Source organism: Carassius auratus, chromosome 31 (genome assembly GCF_003368295.1).
Source record: "Carassius auratus strain Wakin chromosome 31, ASM336829v1, whole genome shotgun sequence".
In the NCBI taxonomy this organism is placed as follows: Eukaryota; Metazoa; Chordata; class Actinopteri; order Cypriniformes; family Cyprinidae; genus Carassius; species Carassius auratus.
The window spans coordinates 19,580,503-19,601,151 of NC_039273.1; the positions used below are offsets into that span (position 1 = coordinate 19,580,503).

Consider the following 20,649-nt stretch of genomic DNA (forward strand, 5'->3'; position numbering starts at 1 on the left):
TGTATTAATTAACACTTTGAGATAAACTACAGTAAACCACACGTTCTAGAAGCAAGATGTATGAAAATGACACAATTTATAAATTTGCCACCAGCTCTGTCACAAACATCAGTGAAAGACAGTGGATTTATTGCAATATTTGCGTTTAACCTAACTCATCCAACGCACAATGATGCATTCATAATTAAAAACGACTTTATCATTCGGTTTTGAGTGATTCCACTGCTGTCCTACAATAACATTAAGCAGACGCAATTTTCCAAATTGAAATCAGTTAGCATAGAGATGCTGATTATCACTTTTGTTACGTTATGGTTTGGCTTACTGTCTTTATATCAGACGTTTGTCTGGCTCTTCTTTTGGGCCACTATCGCTACTTCAAATGATCAACTTTGCTCTTACCGTTCAGTTCCTTCTCCATCCAAATGCAGCCACAGGTCCTCTTCTCTTCAACTTATTTACAAACCACAGAAAAGGACCAAATACCTGACTTAGATAAGTTGAATATGTATAGAACATGTGTAATTGATAACTTTTTAAAGATGTGCCCCACAAAGACAAATCGTGACATAATGATACATCAACAAGTCATGAATTAATGTTACTTTATGAGTAATAAATGATGAGTTAGTAATAATGTGCCCCCCCAAGTAAAGTCATGACATAATGATACATCAACAAGTCATGAATTAATGTTACTTTATGAGTAATAAATGATGAGTTAGTAATAATGTGCCCCCCCAAGTAAAGTCATGACATAATGATACATCAACAAGTCATGAATTAATGTTACTTTATAAGTAATTAATCATGAGTTAGTAATAATGTGCCCCCCCAAGTAAAGTCATGACATAATGATACATCAACAAGTCATGAATTAATGTTACTTTATGAGTAATAAATGATGAGTTAGTAATAATGTGCCCCCCCAAGTAAAGTCATGACATAATGATACATCAACAAGTCATGAATTAATGTTACTTTATAAGTAATTAATCATGAGTTAGTAATAATGTGCCCCCCCAAGTAAAGTCATGACATAATGATACATCAACAAGTCATGAATTAATGTTACTTTATAAGTAATTAATGAGGAGTTAGTAATAACGTGAAATAATCTTATGTTGCACCAAAATATCCAAGATGATAATGATGCATAATGACCAGCACTTAAAAAAATAAAAAAATAAAAGCACAGAAATGAAAAGGGTAAAACACACCTTTTATTTAACAAAGCTTTTAAATAGTGCACCTTAAATCAAGAGGCATAAGTTGTGTATTACTTGTATGTTACTTTACAAAAAACTCAACATAAAATTTGAAGAGGTTACATACCAATGTTAAAATAAAATCAGGATTTAAAATTGTGTTTGAAGAAATGTTCACTAACCAACAGTAACATTATAAACTTTTTTTTTTTTTGATGTTTTGCATTAACATACATTTTTTTAACAATATTAAAGGGATGCCACACCCAAAAATAAAAATTGTCATTTACTCGCACTCAAGTAGTTCCAAACCTGTAGGAGTTTCTTTCCCCTTCTGTACACAAAGGAAACTATTTGGAAGAATGTTTGCAACCAAGCAGATCTCGTCCCCCATTTACGATCATAGTTTTATTTTCCTACTACGGCAGTAAGTGTTGCCCAAGATCTGCTTGGTTGCAAACATTCTTCCAAATAGTTTCCTTTGTGTACAGAAGGGGAAAGAAACTCCTACAGGTTTGGAACTACTTGAGTGCGAGTAAATGACATTTTTCATTTTTGGGTGAACTATCCCTTTAGGCAACAATATATACCTCACTTCTTTGAGATGTCAAGAATGGCACTGCTCTCTTTCAATTTTTTTATCATGTCTACATTAGGCTGAGCAAGGCACCGTGCAAGACAGCTACCAGCAAATTTTTGGATGCTTTCTCCCTTTTTAAAGGTTGCTCTCATAGCTTTGTACTCCTCAGGATTTGCAATTGCCAACTCAGCAATGGGTGCTTGCATCACAATCGTATTTCTGTCAACATTCATTTTGTTGTAGGCTTCAGCTTTACTTAAACCACCATTTACCAGTTGTAACACTTTGTGGTAGCGTTTGATGGAGTCTTCAGGGGTTCTTACTAGGAAGAAGAAAGAAGAATGTTTTAAGAGTTTGATACAACATGAAGGTGAGTAAATTATATTAATAATGATAATTATTTTGGTTTGTGCTATTGCTTTAAGAAAAGACAAAAAAGAACAAAATGTGGTTATGATAAACTTAACTCTCTTGTAAAACAGGTTGGATCGCTTTCTGTTAAGATCATTTGTGTGTGCTTTATTAAACAGAGTTATTAAAATGAGGATAAACAATGATCACCTTATAGCAGATTACCTTTAAGGTACACAATGTGGCACTTTTTTTGTAAAAAAAAAAAAAAAAATGTACCTACTGTATTAAATCAGCAACTACATCATGAATCCATCTTCCAAACTATGTTTTTTGTCTTATCACTACGGTACATTTATCACTAAAGTTGAGTACTTGTGTTCTGACTACTATAGACAGAGCAGGATGCCAACCTCTGTGGAGGAGCCCAGTACCTGCATGACTCGTCACTGACAAACACAGAACTATCTCTGGTTACAATGTTATTCTACGAGATGCATGCAGTTTTATGAACTGCTAGAGCACCAAAAGTGACATGGTGTACCTTTAAATACCCATAGAGATCACGTTCAGTCCATATTGCCATCATGCTTGCCTACAAGGCCTTACATGGTTCAGCACCAAAATACCTGTCTGAACTTTTAACGGTCTACACCCCTAGACGAAATCTCCACTCTTCTGATTCAGGTTTTTTTTTTACTCTTTACGTTCTGTGAGTGATCAGGCTGTTTCTTCTGTGGCTCAAAAACTAATTCTCTTCCCACTGAGATCAGTCATGTGGACTCTTGGTGTTTTTAAATCTTCACTTAAAACTTATTTTTTCAGGCTGGCATACAAGTGAATATTCCGTTTGTTTGTTATTAAATACTTTCTCTTAAATTTGTTTTGCTGTTTCTATTTTGTTAAAAGATATTAAAAGATAAAAAAGATATTATTTGTTTGTCTTTAGATGCAACCTTTAAAAGGTGCAATATAAAGTTTAACACTTTCTCCAAAAAGCAGATGCGATGAGATATTCTCTGGTTATTCACTTAAAACCTTGACAATTTTCACTTCTGGATGAACTTTACCTTTTAATACTTTTGATAGAATAAACATACCTCTCCTAAAATCAAACTTCAGTTTCTTGGATTTCTTCTTGTTTTTTCGCTTTTTATCCTTTTTCTTCCTCTTTGCTCTTGGTTCAGATTCTGATGAATCTGAAGATTCTGAGGAGTCTGAAGATTCATCACTGGACTCATTCTCCTGTGATGCAGCAGTAGTGGATGAAGATGCAGTCAGTGCCTGTCTAGGCGAGATAACTGCTTCATGCCTCAGAAGGGCTATGACAAAGAACAAATAAAAAAGGTGTAGAACAAAACCACAGGTAAAGAATACATTTTTTTTTAAACCACAGTTAATTTAGAAAGAGATTTTTAATGTCTCAAATGCAAAAAAAGAGGGATGACCTTATCAATAACCTTTAGCAACCAGTCTTTGATAGGGCATTTGTTACTCTAATATCACACTGATTACAGTTTGGCATTGGGGAATAGGGGCTTTCGCACTAGAAGAACCTTTTATAGTTCCTATGACTATTGGCAGGAGTACCCACTTTTTGGCGTGTTCGCACTGCAGGAACGTGGAATGACCCTACTTAAGTGTAGGGTCTAACCCAGCACAACAGGAACTACCAGTGACATAAGTGTAAGCTGATTGGCTGAACTAACTACAAACATGAAAAACAGTGATAGATGGACTTCTCAACCTTGGCTTCAGGATAAAATCCAACGCAAGTTTGAGGTGACCGAGTGAAACATGATTATCTATTTCTGCTCAGCTAGCAACACTGGACATCAAACACACGGTAAACACATACTTTTTCATATACTGACTACTTTATTTGTATATGAGTTCTATCTAATAACATATTAGACAGGACTGTTAAACTGATAGTAAACTAATGAAGAGAATGGGAGTGCCATGTGCTCAGGCTCTGGCTTTCATAGTGCTGTCAAGTGTCACAACAATTACGGCTTGGGTCACTTTGGAGCGCAACTAAGAATACAACTAAGCAAAATGGCCCTTGGGCAGTGGTTCTCAAACCTGTCCTGGATTACCTCCAGCCCTGTACAATTTATATGTCTCTCTCGTCTATCATACCTGATTCAACTCATCAGCTCAAAGTGGAGTCTGCAAGACCTGAAGTGGATGTGTCACATATAGGGAGAGATACAAAATGTGCGGTGCTAGGGGTACTCCATGGAGAGGTTCGAGAACCACTGCCCTAGACTAGAGGAACATTTAGTTCTAAATAGTGAACATAGTCTGATGAATTCTAGTCCTCCCTGGTGGCTAGCTCCTAAAACCAAATTCCTATAACTACCAAGTGCAAAAGGGGCTAATATCACCCTAAGGGTCCACAGATTTTCCTGTCTGAAAGCATTTCTAATTAAACACTGCAACATACTGACTGGCAGAATTGTTTTTAAAGCAAGTTCATGACCCTATTACGTACCATCCTCCAATCTTGATCTGAGAAAGTTTTTGTCATCGGTCAGAGAGTCAACTTTTTCCTGAAGATGAAGAATCTTCTGCTTTTGTATCTCGATTGTCTGTTTTGCTTTGTCAAGAGAAATCTGTAAAGTGGGTGCACCTAATAAAAGAGAAATAAAAAATTAGGCCAAATTCAAGATACATAATTTACATTACACATTAACAGACACATTTATGTGAACCAAGTGAAAAAGTATATATCTAAATGAGAAATTTAAATTCATCAATTATAATTTTTTCCCCTGTAATGTTCACATTTTTAAAATCGCATGTCAATGTAGAAAAGGCTAAAAACAAACCTCCAGTTTCACTGGTTTGCTGTACTGCAGGCTGAAGTCCTAAAATGAAAAAAATAAAATAAAAAATAAACACCAACTTAAAATGCAGCATTTGACCAAACAGGCAGTTTAAAGGGGTCATATGATGCGATTAAAATGTTCCTTTCTTTTTGGAGTGTTACAAGCTCTTGGTTAGTTTCAAAGACTAAAGTCTCAAATATGAAATTATATTCTTTATAAAAGTTAGGTCAATTACTCCTACCTAAAACGGCTCGTTCTTACATGCCCCCACATGTTTGTGTCACAATGGGAAGATTTGCATACTGCCACCAAAACGTTCATGCAAAAAAAGGCAGAACTTTATTCTCTGTTGCAGCTGCTGTCATGTCTTGGAGATGTGCGTTTTGTTGTGAAAGCGAAACTACTTCGTTTGGTCTTCAAAAAATGGACACAACTAGAAATCATTGGTTAAGTTGTATTTCAACTCTGTTCCAAAACAGTCCAACCCAAATATTCAGATGTGTGCTGTGCATATTGTGGAGGACAAAGAACGTTTCCTGTGAGATTAGCCTACTATGCTGTTGTCTGGTTCTATAAAGTGTGGCAATTACAACTTTGCAAGGACAGTCTGCATGTACGTTTACATATTTAAAGACTGTGCCACTGATGATTCAAACGTGACTTTTGAGCAGTGAAGAGTAGAGCTGGTTTGTTGTTTCTCTGATCACTAAGGCAGACAAGGTTTTGTTTTTACGCAGCGCGATACGCAACATGCAAAAATACAGTAAAAGTCATTATAATCAGTAATTATGTCCCCACTGCATGCATGCCTGCCCTTGCAAGGGGTTTATTGTTTTTGTGTTGTCGTGCAGGGACATGGTATCACTGTATGGTGAGGGGCATAACAATTCCATCACACGCTTGAGGTATTCAGCCAATCACATCACACTGAATAGCTGGCCAATCAGAGCACACCTCACTTTTCAGGCCAATGAGCTTTTTAAAAAAAAAAAAAAAAAAAAAAAAAGACTTGTTTCAGAAAGGCGGGGCATATAGGAGCAACAATAATGTACATTGTGGAAAATAATGTTTTTAACCTTAAACTGCATAAACGCATTGCATTACACCAAATACACAAAATGATGTTCTTTTTAGCAACATCATATGACCCCTTTAAACGGTTTTAACTGTGGCATAAAACAAACATTTCGATCATTCTCAGGAATACTTGAATGGACGCTATGAGATAAAAAAATAAAAAATAAATAGATGGGTTTTATGTAGTGTATAACATTATAGGTAGTTGGATGGGTAAACTTCAGTGAGCAAGCCAATTACATTTTTATGAAAGCCACATTATTATTTTGTATTTTGCATAAACATAAATGTATTTTTAAAAGCCCTTAAATTTTACTTTGTCTTTATGAAATTGACATGGGTATTTACACATTCACGTATATTTTTTCATGCTAATATTTGTAATGGAAAATAGCTACACATACCACAGTTATTAGGGTAAATCTACTTGTTATTTTAGTTTTACAAAAAAACAGAAACATTTAGAAAATGTGCAAACACTTTATGCATACGTGGAGTATACTTTTTATACCAAAATACTGTTTGATATATCTGTTTGAATTAACTTCCCACTTCACACATGTACAGTATCAGCAATTGTATTGAATTACTTGCCTTCTGATGAGTTTGATGTATTTTCAGTCTGAACATTCTTGCGTGCAGATACAACTATGGGAGAAGCAAGCATAGTTCAGCATTAAAAAAAAAAAAAAAAAAAAAAAAACACCTGAAAACAGGGTTGCCAACTCAAACATTTGGCTTTATCTCACATTATTAGGCTAGCCAACTAAATCTCAAAACCGAAGACAACAACAAAAAAAATCTACTGGTAGGATTTTTTCCACCAGCATTTGACATTTTTAAACAAGTGGTTCATTCATAAATCTGCAAGATCTTATTTTTTGATCATCATTCTTAATCCGGTCTGGATGTACTCTGACAACAGTGCCATTTTCTCAATTTTTGTTCAAAATTGTTATTTTTTAATGAAACTTGCATTCAGTGTTGATAGAGAATGCACCATTCAGTAGTAGGCCTATCTGTGCTGACTTTTCAATCCCTGTTATGGGCAAAGATTTTATTAAGCTCCTATTTGAAGCTTTTTGAAATGTGTGAAGGCCACTACGAATTAGAAATAGAAACTGTAGACAGACGAGGTTTATGCCGTTTATAGCGTAAATTCTATTTGCCACACTGTGCAGAATTTTGCCGCACCTTGCATAATTCAACCAGTAAAATACGTTATTCAATTAGTAAATAACATCAGATGTAATATCAGGTAGTTATCTAAATAGCAGGAAACATTAATAAAGTTTCTTTAAAAGTGCATCTAGTAAGTTACAACAAAGTATATTTGAAATTAACAGCATTAGGTTTAAATACATAAAAAAGAAAGGCATTGTTTCACAAACATGGCTTAGATTAAGCCATTAGGCCTCATTTAAATCAGGATTTTTAACTACCTTTTATAAACGTGCCTTAGAAATAAAAACATTACTGGTAAGAGAAACAATTGCCCTGAAATATTTAAGATATGTCAGTGCAAGATGTTTTCATTTAAAACAGGTCACACATGCATTTTAGACTGGGTTTAGGCTCAAAACCTTGTCTGTGAAACCGGGACAATGAGTTAAGTTACCAAAATCTCACTCCACCCAGGCAGCCCAAGTTTGCAAGCCTTACAAAAATAACGTTACACCAAACAAAAGACTCTGTTACAAGTAACGTTACTTACCATATTCATCTGAGCTGTATTTGTTGGTAACTTTCCTCCCACAGCGCGTTGCTTTTCTTTTCTCATCCATCTTGCTCACATGATCTGCTGGTTGGCGCGAAGCGGTGGTTAATGGCTCGATTAGCGCCACCCCATCGTCCTCGTCGATTAGGGACATGGTTTGGATTGTAATTACTGTAATTCCCCCTCTAAACCCTACGTGAAGTTCTGGTGCGTCTTGGATATCTTTACAGTTATCCCAGTTTGTATATACTTCCAAAGACGGTGCAATACCATCAAGTTTTACCTGGGTTAAAATTTTTATTATGTTTAAGCCCCCCTGCATGATTGAAGCAGGTTCTGATATTGCACCGGAAATGGGCGGGGCAATCTCTGGTGTTTTTCGTGCCACCTGACCCGAGATTAATTTATTATTAGCGCCAAGTGTGGTTCTTCCTGGTTAGGAGCACGCTCATGGACGTGAATGAAGTCAAGTGTGTTTTGGTAAAGAATAACAGCAATGTTGCATTCAAAATTTTTACTTTTTTCGATTCAGAAGCCCACAACTAACAGGAAACTCAAACTCATTAAATGGCTACAAAGCAAAAAGTTACTAGCAAGGAGAGTAAAGTGCTCAAGATGTGGCCATAATATGAGAATGAAGAGAGCTACATCTCGAAATCTCGACGGTTTTCATTGGTGAGTTTAACCGATTTGTTGTTCACATATTGCTGAAATAATTTCTAGGGATGTTATAGGTTAACAAAGAGGAAACAATATTTTCTCTAAATAAACAACTTAACATTAACGTTATTCTATCAAGCTACGTAGTTAGAATGGTGTAAAGGCTTGAGATTGATCTGGGGAGATATATATATATATATATATATATATATATCTCGAACAAGCCTATCAACAGACTCGCGCATTAAGTTACTTATTGACATGAGGTTGTTGTGCTGCATGGTAACGAAAGCATATTGGTTTAATTAGGGGTGTGACGACGAGACAGCCAATGTGAAACTGTCGAAATAGACCTTGCTGAATCGTTGTTATACAGGGATACGATTGCGTGGGTGTTTGAATCTAGATCGCCAATCGCCATCTTTAAGTGATTTAAAGCAGCACTATTTAACTTTTATGCGCTCTAACGGTTAACAAACAGAACTCCACGTGTCCCGCGGAAGAACATTCTAACCGGAGCAACTTCTCTAAGTTTGTCTATGGTGGTCCACGCAGGTATGTGTTAATGTTACTCCGCAGCGGTGACGACCGAACAGGCTACAATAGTCCAAACATTAAGTGTACCGTAGTGATTTGGGATGAGACAAAACGTTGTTTGGAAGATGAATATAAGTGGCCAGATAAAATAAAAATACTAAAGTAAATTAAGACTAAATAATTTTTATGCTCCATTTACACCATTCAGGCTTAATATTAAATTAATAATTGTTAAAAAGTAAAAGTGAAAGTAGTAAGCTTTGCACTTGAAACAAAGACCGCATTAAAGAAAAGACTGCACAAAAGCTTCTTCCTGCTTTGGCAATGGGCTTTACTTCTGCAGAAGTAGTAAACGCATTGGCTTTTCATTTCTGGGGAATTTTTTATCTTTTTACCACTATTTATTCATTCTTAGTCCAGGTAAAATACTGTTGTCTGCATAACCATGTTTTGACATTTATCACCATCACAGGATGTGCAGACATAAAAGTCATCGAGGCAAGAAAACCAGCCGATCAGTGCGAGTCGGGTCTCTCTTCGAGAGATCAAAACTCAGCTTGTCATCTTGGCTAATATTCATTTACAGGTGAGTCTGTTGTCGGACAGCAGAGATGGAATAGTAAAATGTTGCAATGTTCCAAGTTTGATTGTTTTAATTTCAACAACTCTGCTTTTCCCATTCTGAGTCAGCATTGTGTACTTCACAGGTTTGCTCAGGGATTGCGGATTAGACAAATTGATATGATGCAAGATGGCATTGCAAAAAGTTCCAGAACCCTCTCTAAGATGGCTCGTATCATGAGGAAAGTTTGCCACTGTGCTATAAAACGATACAGACGAAGACATGGACAAATGATTGGAAGTGCTCGAGAATTTGCTGTTCTTGATGAAAGTAACTTCCGTCATAAACGAAAGGTAAATTTAGAACCTGTTATGCAAATTCACACTGCAGTTGCCCACCACTGTTGTCGTTTGAACGCTTCTATATAATATATATGAATTCTGCTAATAAGAACAGTGTAAAACACACTGATGATTAATGAGCTGCTGGATTCATGAATATTAATCAGGTTGTGTGCATTCTTTCAAACTGATTAGCTGAAATCAAATCAGTGACCATAATAGGTGAGCGCCAGCCAATGAGATTGTCGTTTGCACATTTAGTTCCGCTCAATAATGGAAAACCTGTCAGTTCTTTAAAGCAGGAAAAATCCAAAGGAACTCCGTTATTTTAACAGTAAAATAAACACAAAATATCATTTACATGTAATGTGTCAATTCTTCATGTGTACATATGACTTTCGTGCTCTCTGCTTTGTGATGATGACTCGTGCGCCTTTACACTAAAGTTTACGGTACATCAAATACAGGTGTGCTGTGCATCCATTGAGATGACTTGAAAATAGAACCGATCCTGAAACTCTGAAGTGCTCCATCTGAGTGTTCGGCAAGTGAAAATATATTTGTGATAAACCTATACTTGGCCTTCAACTTACTCACTGGCGAGTAAAATCTGAGAGTTTATTAGCCTATTGGCTAATATTATATATCATTTAGTCGCCCAGAGTGAAGATCAGTGGGTGATTTACTCACAATGTAGAGAGTTGTTCAAATGAAAAGCCCCCAATGTTTATGATGGATGGATGGGGATAGATGTACTTTCTTCATCTTCATACTTCTTGGTCTGCCATTTATAAAGCTCCTGCAGATTTTCCTTTAATTTCTCACCTTTTTGTATGTTTAAACATGTTAAATGAACATAATTACATAATATTGTAGTATTTCTCTTTTTAATTAAATATTTAACTTTTTACAGTATGGACGAGGGAGAGCATCAACAACATGGAGGCGAAAAAAATGGGTCTTTGGCATGCTAGGTGTGAGGGATAAATGCAGACACCCAATCTTGCGGCTTGTGAAAAGAAGATCAAGACCTCACCTAATCCCCATAGTTGTAAAACATGTGCGTCCAGGCACTACCATTATTTCAGATGAGTGGAGAGCCTACCGGGGGGCTTTGGCCAATATGGGCTACAAACATTTTACAGTGAACCATTCCCAGTGGTTTGTAGACCCACACAGTGGAGCTCATTCACAACACCTTGAAAGAGCTTGGTTGACATACAAAACAAGTGTATGGAGACTAAGGGGGAACAGGACAGAGAAAATGCTAAAAGAGCACCTCTCTCTCATAGAGTGGACTCATTGGCTTGGTGAAAAAAATAAACGGGGGCCACTTGGGCGCCTAATAAAAGATATTCACCATCAATTTCCTGTTTAGAGGACAACACACTGAACTTTTGATTGTGTTTTATGTAATATTTAAGTAAAATACAAGTTAACTTGTCCTCTTGATTTAAGGTGCACTGATATTTAAAAGCTTTGTTTAATAAAATGTGTATTTTACCTTTTTAATTTCTGTGCTTTAAGTGCTGGGTAATATTTATCTTGAAATAATCATCTTGAATATACTGTTGCAAAATAAGAGTCACCTTTGTAGATGTTAATTGAGATTATTTAGATAATGACTTCACATTACGTAATCATTAACAACTCATAAACTAACATTAATTCATGACTTGTTGATGTATCATTATGTCATGACTTTACTTGGGGGGGCACATTATTACTAACTCATGATTAATTACTTATAAAGTAACATTAATTCATGACTTGTTGATGTATCATTATGTCATGACTTTACTTGGGGGGGCACATTATTACTAACTCATGATTAATTACTTATAAAGTAACATTAATTCATGACTTGTTGATGTATCATTATGTCATGACTTTACTTGGGGGGGCACATTATTACTAACTCATCATTTATTACTCATAAAGTAACATTAATTCATGACTTGTTGATGTATCATTATGTCATGACTTTACTTGGGGGGCACATTATTACTAACTCATCATTTATTACTCATAAAGTAACATTAATTCATGACTTGTTGATGTATCATTATGTCACGATTTGTCTTTGTGGGGCACATCTTTAAAAAGTTATCAATTACACATGTTCTATACATATTCAACTTATCTAAGTCAGGTATTTGGTCCTTTTCTGTGGTTTGTAAATAAGTTGAAGAGAAGAGGACCTGTGGCTGCATTTGGATGGAGAAGGAACTGAACGGTAAGAGCAAAGTTGATCATTTGAAGTAGCGATAGTGGCCCAAAAGAAGAGCCAGACAAACGTCTGATATAAAGACAGTAAGCCAAACCATAACGTAACAAAAGTGATAATCAGCATCTCTATGCTAACTGATTTCAATTTGGAAAATTGCGTCTGCTTAATGTTATTGTAGGACAGCAGTGGAATCACTCAAAACCGAATGATAAAGTCGTTTTTAATTATGAATGCATCATTGTGCGTTGGATGAGTTAGGTTAAACGCAAATATTGCAATAAATCCACTGTCTTTCACTGATGTTTGTGACAGAGCTGGTGGCAAATTTATAAATTGTGTCATTTTCATACATCTTGCTTCTAGAACGTGTGGTTTACTGTAGTTTATCTCAAAGTGTTAATTAATACATTAACTATTATGCAGGAACTAACATGTAATTAAGGTAGTGTTATTCATGCAGTATTTCATATGACTCATGTCATAGTTAAGTTAGTTCTTCATTAGCTCTTGATTAATACATGTCTTAACTCATCATTAGTTCATAGTCAAGTAATTATTAATTCAGGTATTAGTATTTGATGATTCATGTACTGTTATTGTAAAGTGTTACCTCTTTCTCTTATGAATATAATAAAACTAAAGACTTTTTGGAGTTATGAAGGATGCAGTACTACTCTTTAGGTACTCAAGATTAGGATATTGAGTGAAAACGAGCATTTCACCACCCCCCGAAATTACATGTTGTTAGCATGTTTTTAACATTATTAGCAAGATAACAGCATGTTGTTAGCATGATTAACATGTTACTAGCATGTTGCTATCATGATTATCAAGTGACAAGCATGTTGCTAGAATGACAGGCAAGTGACCAGCATGTCGTTAGCATGATTAACAAGTGACTAACATGTTGTTAGAATGATTAGCAAGTGACTAGCATGATTAACTAGTAAATAACATGTCGTTAGCATGTTGTTAGCATTATTAACAAGATAATAGCATGTTGTTAGCATTATTAACATGTTACTAGCATGTTGCTATCATGATTATCAAGTGACAAGCATGTTGCTAGAATGACAGGCAAGTGACCAGCATGTCGTTAGCATGATTAACAAGTGACTAACATGTTGTTAGAATGATTAACAAGTTACTAGCATGCCGCTAGCATGATTAGCAAGTGACTAGCATGTCATTAGCAGGTAACCATGATTAGCATGTTAGCAAGTGACTAACATGTTGCTAACATTATTAGCAAATGACTAGTATGTGTTATAAACTGAGGTAGTGCTAAACGTAAAATAAGGTAGAAGAGGAGGATCGGGAACAAATGAGGAGTTTACTGAAGATGAAGGGGAACACAGACAATATACAAGATTATGTTAAGCATTTACACATATAGGTTAGAACATCTAAAAATACAAACGATCACGGACGAGGGAGAACTAAACAGGACGGGTATTTAAACAAACAGGAGGTGATGAGGGAACTGGAAACAGGTGGGAAGAATCAATCACTTAACAAAAACAAGAACAGGAAGACCAAAAAAGGAAACAAAGTTCATAAACGCGACTGTCCGCCCCCTCCCGGAACGGTGAGTCCTCGCACTGCAAGAGGAATACCAGCGGAGGTAGGGTGGAGGTTCTGGAGGCGGGCGAGGAGCAGGCCAAGAGCAGGTGATGAGGGAGCATGGAAGTAGGGACCAGGGCGGAGTGGATGGAGGGTGGAGCCAGAGAGGAGCCCGGAGCAGGAGGAGCCAGATGGTCCACCATGGTGAAGGAGGGGTCGACGACACCAGGGGGCCGACAGGCGGAGACTGCACCAGTGGGTGAGGAGCCCAAGATGGAGCAGCACAGCCGCAGAGCCAGGGTGACGTCGAGGATCTGGAGGGCCTAGGTGGAGCAGAAGGCTCAGGCGACCAAGGCGGAGGTGGGGTTCTGGCAGACCGCTGTGGAGGCGGAGCGACCGAGGATGGAGGTGGAACCGGAGGGAAGGAGGAGCCTGACAGAGCTGGAGGGATGGAGTGACGAGGTGGAACCAGAGGAGAGGAGTCCCGAGGCGGCGGATGGTTGACGACTGACCAAGGTGGAGCCGGAGGGACGAGGGAGCCCGGTGGAGCAGGTGGGATGCCAGGCCACGGTGGAGACGAGGGAGCTAAGAGCCAAGGCGGACCCGCTGGGTCGAAGGACCGAGGAAGAGTCCAGGGCTCGGAGGCTTGAGGCGGAGACAGGGCTTTAATGCGCCAAGGCAGAGCTGGAGACTGGCAGTCCAGCGGCGAACCATCGCGCCCCGATGGCGCAGACTGGGGGTGAGCTGCGGGACTGACTGGCACCAGCAGGGATGACGAGGAACTGGCTGGTCTAGGAGGAGTAGAGACAGGAAGGATGGGAGGAAGGACAGGAGGATCAGGGCTGGACGGAACCAGCGGAAGTGGAGCAGAGGGACCGGCAGGTCCAGGAGGAGGTGGGAGAGGGAGGCCGGGAGGGAACACAGGAGACACAGAAGATTCAGGGCTGGGCGGAACCAGCGGAGACACAGGAAACTCAGGGCTGGGCGGAACCTTCGGAGACACAGAAGATTCAGAGCTGGGCGGAACCAGTGGAGAAACAGAAACCTCAGGGCTGGGCGGAACCAGTGGAGAAACAGAAAACTCAGGGCTGGGCGGAACCAGCGGAGAAACAAAAAACTCAGGGCTGGGCGGATCCAGTGGAGAAACAGAAAATTCATGGCTGGGCGGAACAAGCGGAGAAACAGAAAATTCAGGGCTGGGCGGAACCAGCGGAGAAACCGAAAACTCAGGGCTGGGGGGAACCAGCGGAGAAACAGAAAACTCAGGGCTGGGCGGAACCAGCAGAGAAACAGAAAATTCATGAATGGACTGAACCAGCGGAAATACAGAAAATTCATAGCTGGATGGAACCAGCGGAGAAACCGAAAACTCAGGGCTGGGGGGAACCAGCGGATAAACAGAAAATTCAGGGCTGGGCGGAACCAGCGGAGAAACCGAAAACTCAGGGCTGGGGGGAACCAGCGGATAAACAGAAAATTCAGGGCTGGGCGGAACCAGCGGAGAAACCGAAAACTCAGGGCTGGGGGGAACCAGCAGAGAAACAGAAAATTCATGGCTGGACGGAACCAGCGGGGAAACAGGAAAATTAGGGATTACCTCCATAGACCAGTCCATCAGATCCAGAACTTGCTCCATATGACCTTCAGAGACTGCATACAGCTCACCCTCAGTCGCAGGAGTGTGGGCAGGGCTTTCCTCCACGCCCTCAATCTCCACGAGGACTTCCACGATGCACGGTGTTGCCGGCTCACACACCTGGTCAGTCGCGCTCTCGAGATCCTGTTCCCTGTCAGTGGATGGCTCGGGCTCTGCGGCTGCTGTGGGCTCTGGCTCCGTGCGGCGTGCTGGTGGCTGGCTGGTCTCTGGGTCGGGAGTGGGGCTGGAGATATCGTCTTCGGCTGTGCTGACGGTCCATGAAGATCCGTTTTTTCTCCAGCACCCACTCCACAAAAGCGGCTAAATCCTCTCCGGGACCGTTTGCTGGTAGGCGTGCCTTACTCTTACTAGGCCGGTATAGTAAAAGTTAGAGAGCGAGCGGTCGGGGAAGTGAGTAAGGCACGCCAGATCTAAAAAGTCCCTGGTGTGGTCCTCCAGCGAACGGTCAAGTTGCTCCAGGCATAGGAGACGGACTGCTGGGATGGCCATTCCGGGAGAGGAGAAAAAATATATAAAAAACCAAAAAGAAAGAAAAACGCCGCTAAATGAATTACACTTTTGTGGGTCTGTGATTCTGTTATAAACTAAATGTAAAATAAGGTACAAGAGGAGGATTGGGAACAAATGAGGAGTTTACTGAAGATGAAGGGGAACACAGACAATATACAAGATTACGTTAAGCATTTACACATATAGGTTGAAAATCTAAACATACAAACGATCACGGACGAGGGAGAACTAAACAGGACGGGTATTTAAACAAACAGGAGGTGATGAGGGAACTGGAAACAGGTGGGAAGAATCAATCACTTAACAAAAACAAGAACAGGAAGACCAAAAAAGGAAACAAAGTTCATAAACGTGACAGTATGTTGCTAGCATGACTAGCAAGTGACTAGCATGCCATTAGCATTATTAGCAAGTGTCAAGCATGTTGCTAGCATTAGTAGCATGTGACTAGCTCTTGTTATCATTATTAACGAATGACTAGGGCTGGGCGATATGGCTTAAAAAAAAATCTCAGATTTTTTCACACCAAACCCGATTTTCGATTTTAATAGATTTTTTTTTCTATTTAAAAACAAACTACAACCGACAAAGCAATTGCTCAAAACAAATGTACTCTTTATTTTGTTCTGATTTTCACTTATGCAGTTTAATCTAAATTTCCCCTTTGTGCATAAATGTAACAGGAAACGAGCCTCAAAACATGCTTGTAAACGAGATGGCAGGCACAGCCATTGTAAACAGTGAAAATGTAGCTTATCAGTTTTCTAATAACTTCAAACTTACAGTGACACAATGCACCTTCAAAATAAAGTAAAATATATATATAAAAAAAAAAAATTGTGTGTCCCTCTTTGATAAAACACTTTTGGTTAAATAAATGTACCAAAAATGACAAAATTAGATTTATTACAAAAATACATATTTGTCACAGTGGTATTCATAAAGTGCTAACAAAACTTTAAACTCGTTAGCGTTAGCATTACAGAAAGGTCTGATTTACGCACTGTTACAACAGTCATTGTTTGTTTTCTTTTTTTTTTCTTTTTACATTGACATTTGAGTTCATGATTTTAATGTTGTTGTTTTTTGTGGCACACTAAAGACTAATGACAGACTGTTGATCTTTGAATAATCTCATCTAGTCACCCTAACGTTTTGCTCTCTCCGCCATAGTCACTCTTTATTATTAAGCGTGAGTTTTCGTTCTGTTATTCGTGTGTGTGCGCCGCGCTCGTTCTTGTTGTGTGTGTGTGACTGACAGACAGCCTCCTCGCATGAGAGATGTCGCAGATCTCACAGACAAACTTCTTAATAATACCGCAAATTAGAAATGTTTGGTAAGATAAAATGTGCACGATAACATTATTAAGCAAATCTTTTCGCCATCGTCACTCTTTATTATTTAGCGGGAGTTTTCGTTCTGTTATTCGTGTGTGTGCACCACGCTCGTTCTTGTTGTGTGTGTGTGTTTGTGTGTGACTGACAGACAGCCTCCGCAGCGCGGATGACAGATTTTGCAGATCTCACAGACAAATGACTTAATATGATCGCACATTAGAAATGTTTGGTGAGATAAAATGTGCACGATAACATTATTAAGGAAAAATACATAGTACATAAATTGTTTTCCTCCAGTATCGAAAGCAGAACCGGTAGCGTCAGATCTTACTGATACTACGGTCTTTCAGAATTTAGCCAGTTTGATACGGGGTTTCGGTACCCATCCCTACTGTTTAAGATGCTGGAATAAATTTGTTGTGCTGCTACCTTTTGTAGCAACGGCTTTTAAACACACTTTGCAATGTGGCGTTATTTGTTCTGTGTCTGACACTAAAATAGCAAACCAATTCCAAACAACGGATGAAACGGTGCCTTTCTTTGGAACGAGCTCTGCGCTGTTAACTGTCATGTTGTCTGTGTGTGGCTGTAAGCGGGGGGAGGGCGAGCCCACTCTGAACTACGGTAGCCTAAGGGGAGAGCCGGTGGTGAAAGTTAAAGAGAGAACCGATTTTCATTAAAAACAAATCGCCCTTAACGTCAAATTCGAGTTAACATCGATAAAATCGATTTATCGCCCAGCCCTACGAATGACTAGCATGTTGTTAGAGTGACATTTTGCAAGGGTGATTAGCATGTGACTAGCATGTCTGCTAGCATGACAATCAAGTGACTAGCATGCCATTAGCATGATTAGCAAGTGTGAAGGATGTTGCTATCGTGTTGCTAACATTAGTAGCAAGTGACTAGCTCGTTGTTATCATTATTAACGAATGACTAGCATGTTGTTAGAATGACTAACATTTTGCAAGGGTGATTGGCATGTGACTAGCATGTCTGCTAGCATGACAACCAAGTGACTAGCATGTTGTTAGCATGATTAGCAAAGTAACTAGCATGTCGTTAACATTATTAACAAGTGACTAGCATGTTGTTAGCATTATTAGTGATTGACTAGCATGTTGTAAATGTGACTAGCATGTTGGTAGCATGATTAACAAGTGACAAAACATTTTGCTAGTATGATTAGCAAGTTACTAGCATTTCTCTAGCCTTAGCAGGTTACTAGTATGTTGTTAGCATGCTCAAAACCAGCTAAGACCAGCCTGGCCTGTGTCGAAAACCACTTTAAAAACAGCTTGGGAGACCAGTCAAAGCAGTCAGTCAGTTAGACAGCTTAAATACACCATATGTCTTATTGAATGAAAGTTTTCACCACCTCAATGAAAATCTATGGGATTTTAGGTGGTTTTTTTTTGATAGTCTGGTTTATGAAAAATGTAAGCCAGATCAGTTAGAAAAAATAGCAACCCAAGTCAGACCAGTCTGAAGGTCTTACCCGAGTTTTTTTTGGTTGTAGCTTTAAAAGTCTAGGAGGAGATACATTTAAAAATTTAGTATCAGAAGAACATGAAGAAGAAGAAGTTTAAATCAGATTTTAGTAAGTTGTCTTTCTCAAGCCAACTTAATTATTAGACAAAGCTGTTAAACAAAGAAAGTAAATGGCATATGAAAGTAAAATAGCATTTGCTATTATTAATAATAAAAATGCTATAATAAGACTATAATACTTAATCATCTACCATCAGAAGTCAGTGAATAGGCATTTATATAATTTAAACAATTTAATTTGAATATCTAATAATGTGAAATGTGCATTTGTAGACTGCATAAAAATTTGCACAATGGTTGGTTTGTGCAAATTGGATGCAGACAGGATAGTTCAGCTGCCACTGGACATGCACAATCACACTTTAAATAGTTGATTTCAAAGTAAGCTGTGCTATATACAGTTGGCTTCTACAGTATGTTGTATTCATGTCATATTCACTCAGTTTTTAAAATTAGCATTACCTTGTCTTTATACAAAAGCTCTCACACCTTGGCATAAAACTGTGTGAAAATTAGTTTGCTCACCACTCACCAGCCTATATATACTGTATATATATATATATATATATATATATATATATATATATATATATTAGTGCTGTCAAAATTAGCGCGTTAACGCATTCGATTAATTTGAAATATTTAACGCGTTAAAAAAAAATAACGCAATTAACGCGGTTGCAGTTTTTTTTTTTTTTTTCCAGTTGTGGCATATGTGTGTTCAACGTGCAAAGAAATATGGATAAGACCAAGGAAGGACTTTTAGACAGAAAGTTTCAGTATAAAACTCTGCCGGTGTGGTGAGAAGAGACCTTTCTGTAACGCTAACGTTAATAAGCTTAAACGAAAATAACGAAATAATTGTGTAGTGGAGTATTTTTTGTACACAGTGCCGCGAACTGTCAATTACTCCTGTACGCGTGCATCACTGTCCTCCTCAGCTGCAGCAACTTGCGCTCTCTCTCTTCATCAAGCTTTAAAACAAAAAGGGGACAAAAAGATCATATTGTCTTTGTGCATAGGCTATAGATTAATTAGATAAATGAATATCTAAATTTGTGCCTTGCCGTCTACGCTATTTTTTTAGAACTTAGAAAAAAGATGCTGCAGCCAATGAACAGCCGGCGGGGGCTGAAGGACGACTCAACCTCCGCAGACAGTTTTTAATGTTTATCAGACAATAAATACTCAAGATTTTGCTTTAGTATAACTCACAACGAGTTTCACACACCTTCTCCGGCCACGTTGAGTTGTTGACACTTAACAGTGGGAAAAGCCACACATGCGCTATTCACTTGTATAACTTAAGGGTGAATGGGTAATGTAGTTTCTGCTCTGGGTGGGATGAATTAGGAAGCTTGCCTTGTGAAGGGCGCTCTGAAAATCGGCAGTGCAGGTAAAAGATTAAAACCTCTATTAAAACAGATGTCCAAATGAGCGTACCGGTACGCTAAAAGCACGTTCTGGGCGCACGGAGAGTTGGCGGTACGTTCAAGAGCTATATTTGGAAGTGGCGGTACTGAGTACTGGTGCATACCAGCCCACTTAAAGCACTGGCAATGATTATACTTTGGAATTTTTTTGCAGTCCACTTAGAATTCAACATGGAAATCATTTTTGTTTTTTATTGGCATTGATTGTTTTGAAATTCAAATGGTACTTACATGCCTGTGTTTTTATTTCTGTAATAAATATGGCTTTCAAGCCAACAGTTAATTTGGAGGATATTGATGGTTTATTGCAGGTATGTTGTTTACATGAGAAAATCTGTGTTACAAGTTAAATAAAAATTCCAATAAACAATCATATTTTGAATTTAAATAGTTTCTTTGTCTTGAGTTTACATTAATTATTTACATTTTACATTTACATATCCAAAAAGTTTCAGTCTTTTAATTGCGATTAATCGCGATTAATTTAAAAAAATTGTGCG

General features: G+C 38.4%; 3 protein-coding genes across 11 annotated transcripts in view; 2 read left to right on the forward strand and 1 right to left on the reverse strand.

The window, feature by feature from the left end:
• The window catches only part of LOC113050749 (leucine-rich repeat flightless-interacting protein 2-like), a 55,248-nt gene that overhangs the window by 12,028 nt on the left and 22,571 nt on the right, over positions 1-20,649 (forward strand). The gene's annotated exons all lie outside the window — the stretch shown is intronic.
• Positions 1,202-8,102, reverse strand: LOC113050751 (coiled-coil domain-containing protein 106-like). Its single transcript, XM_026214028.1, has 6 exons — positions 7,765-8,102; positions 6,645-6,698; positions 4,974-5,012; positions 4,637-4,774; positions 3,240-3,461; positions 1,202-2,110 (listed from the first exon to the last, which is right to left on the reverse strand). The coding sequence occupies exons 1-6, from the start codon at positions 8,087-8,089 to the stop codon at positions 1,800-1,802; spliced, it is 1,089 nt and encodes a 362-aa protein (XP_026069813.1). The 5' UTR covers positions 8,090-8,102; the 3' UTR covers positions 1,202-1,799.
• Positions 3,415-11,379, forward strand: LOC113050752 (uncharacterized). Of its 3 annotated transcripts, XR_003276810.1 has the most exons (6): positions 3,415-3,505; positions 3,757-3,985; positions 8,300-8,442; positions 9,437-9,550; positions 9,672-9,879; positions 10,781-11,379. XR_003276810.1 is itself a non-coding variant. In XM_026214029.1 (4 exons), the coding sequence occupies exons 1-4, from the start codon at positions 8,264-8,266 to the stop codon at positions 11,243-11,245; spliced, it is 966 nt and encodes a 321-aa protein (XP_026069814.1). In that variant the 5' UTR covers positions 8,238-8,263; the 3' UTR covers positions 11,246-11,379. The 3 variants fall into 3 exon arrangements, 1 of the variants encoding a protein (XP_026069814.1); XR_003276809.1 differs by having other exon boundaries at positions 3,480-3,985; XM_026214029.1 differs by lacking the exons at positions 3,415-3,505; positions 3,757-3,985 and having other exon boundaries at positions 8,238-8,442.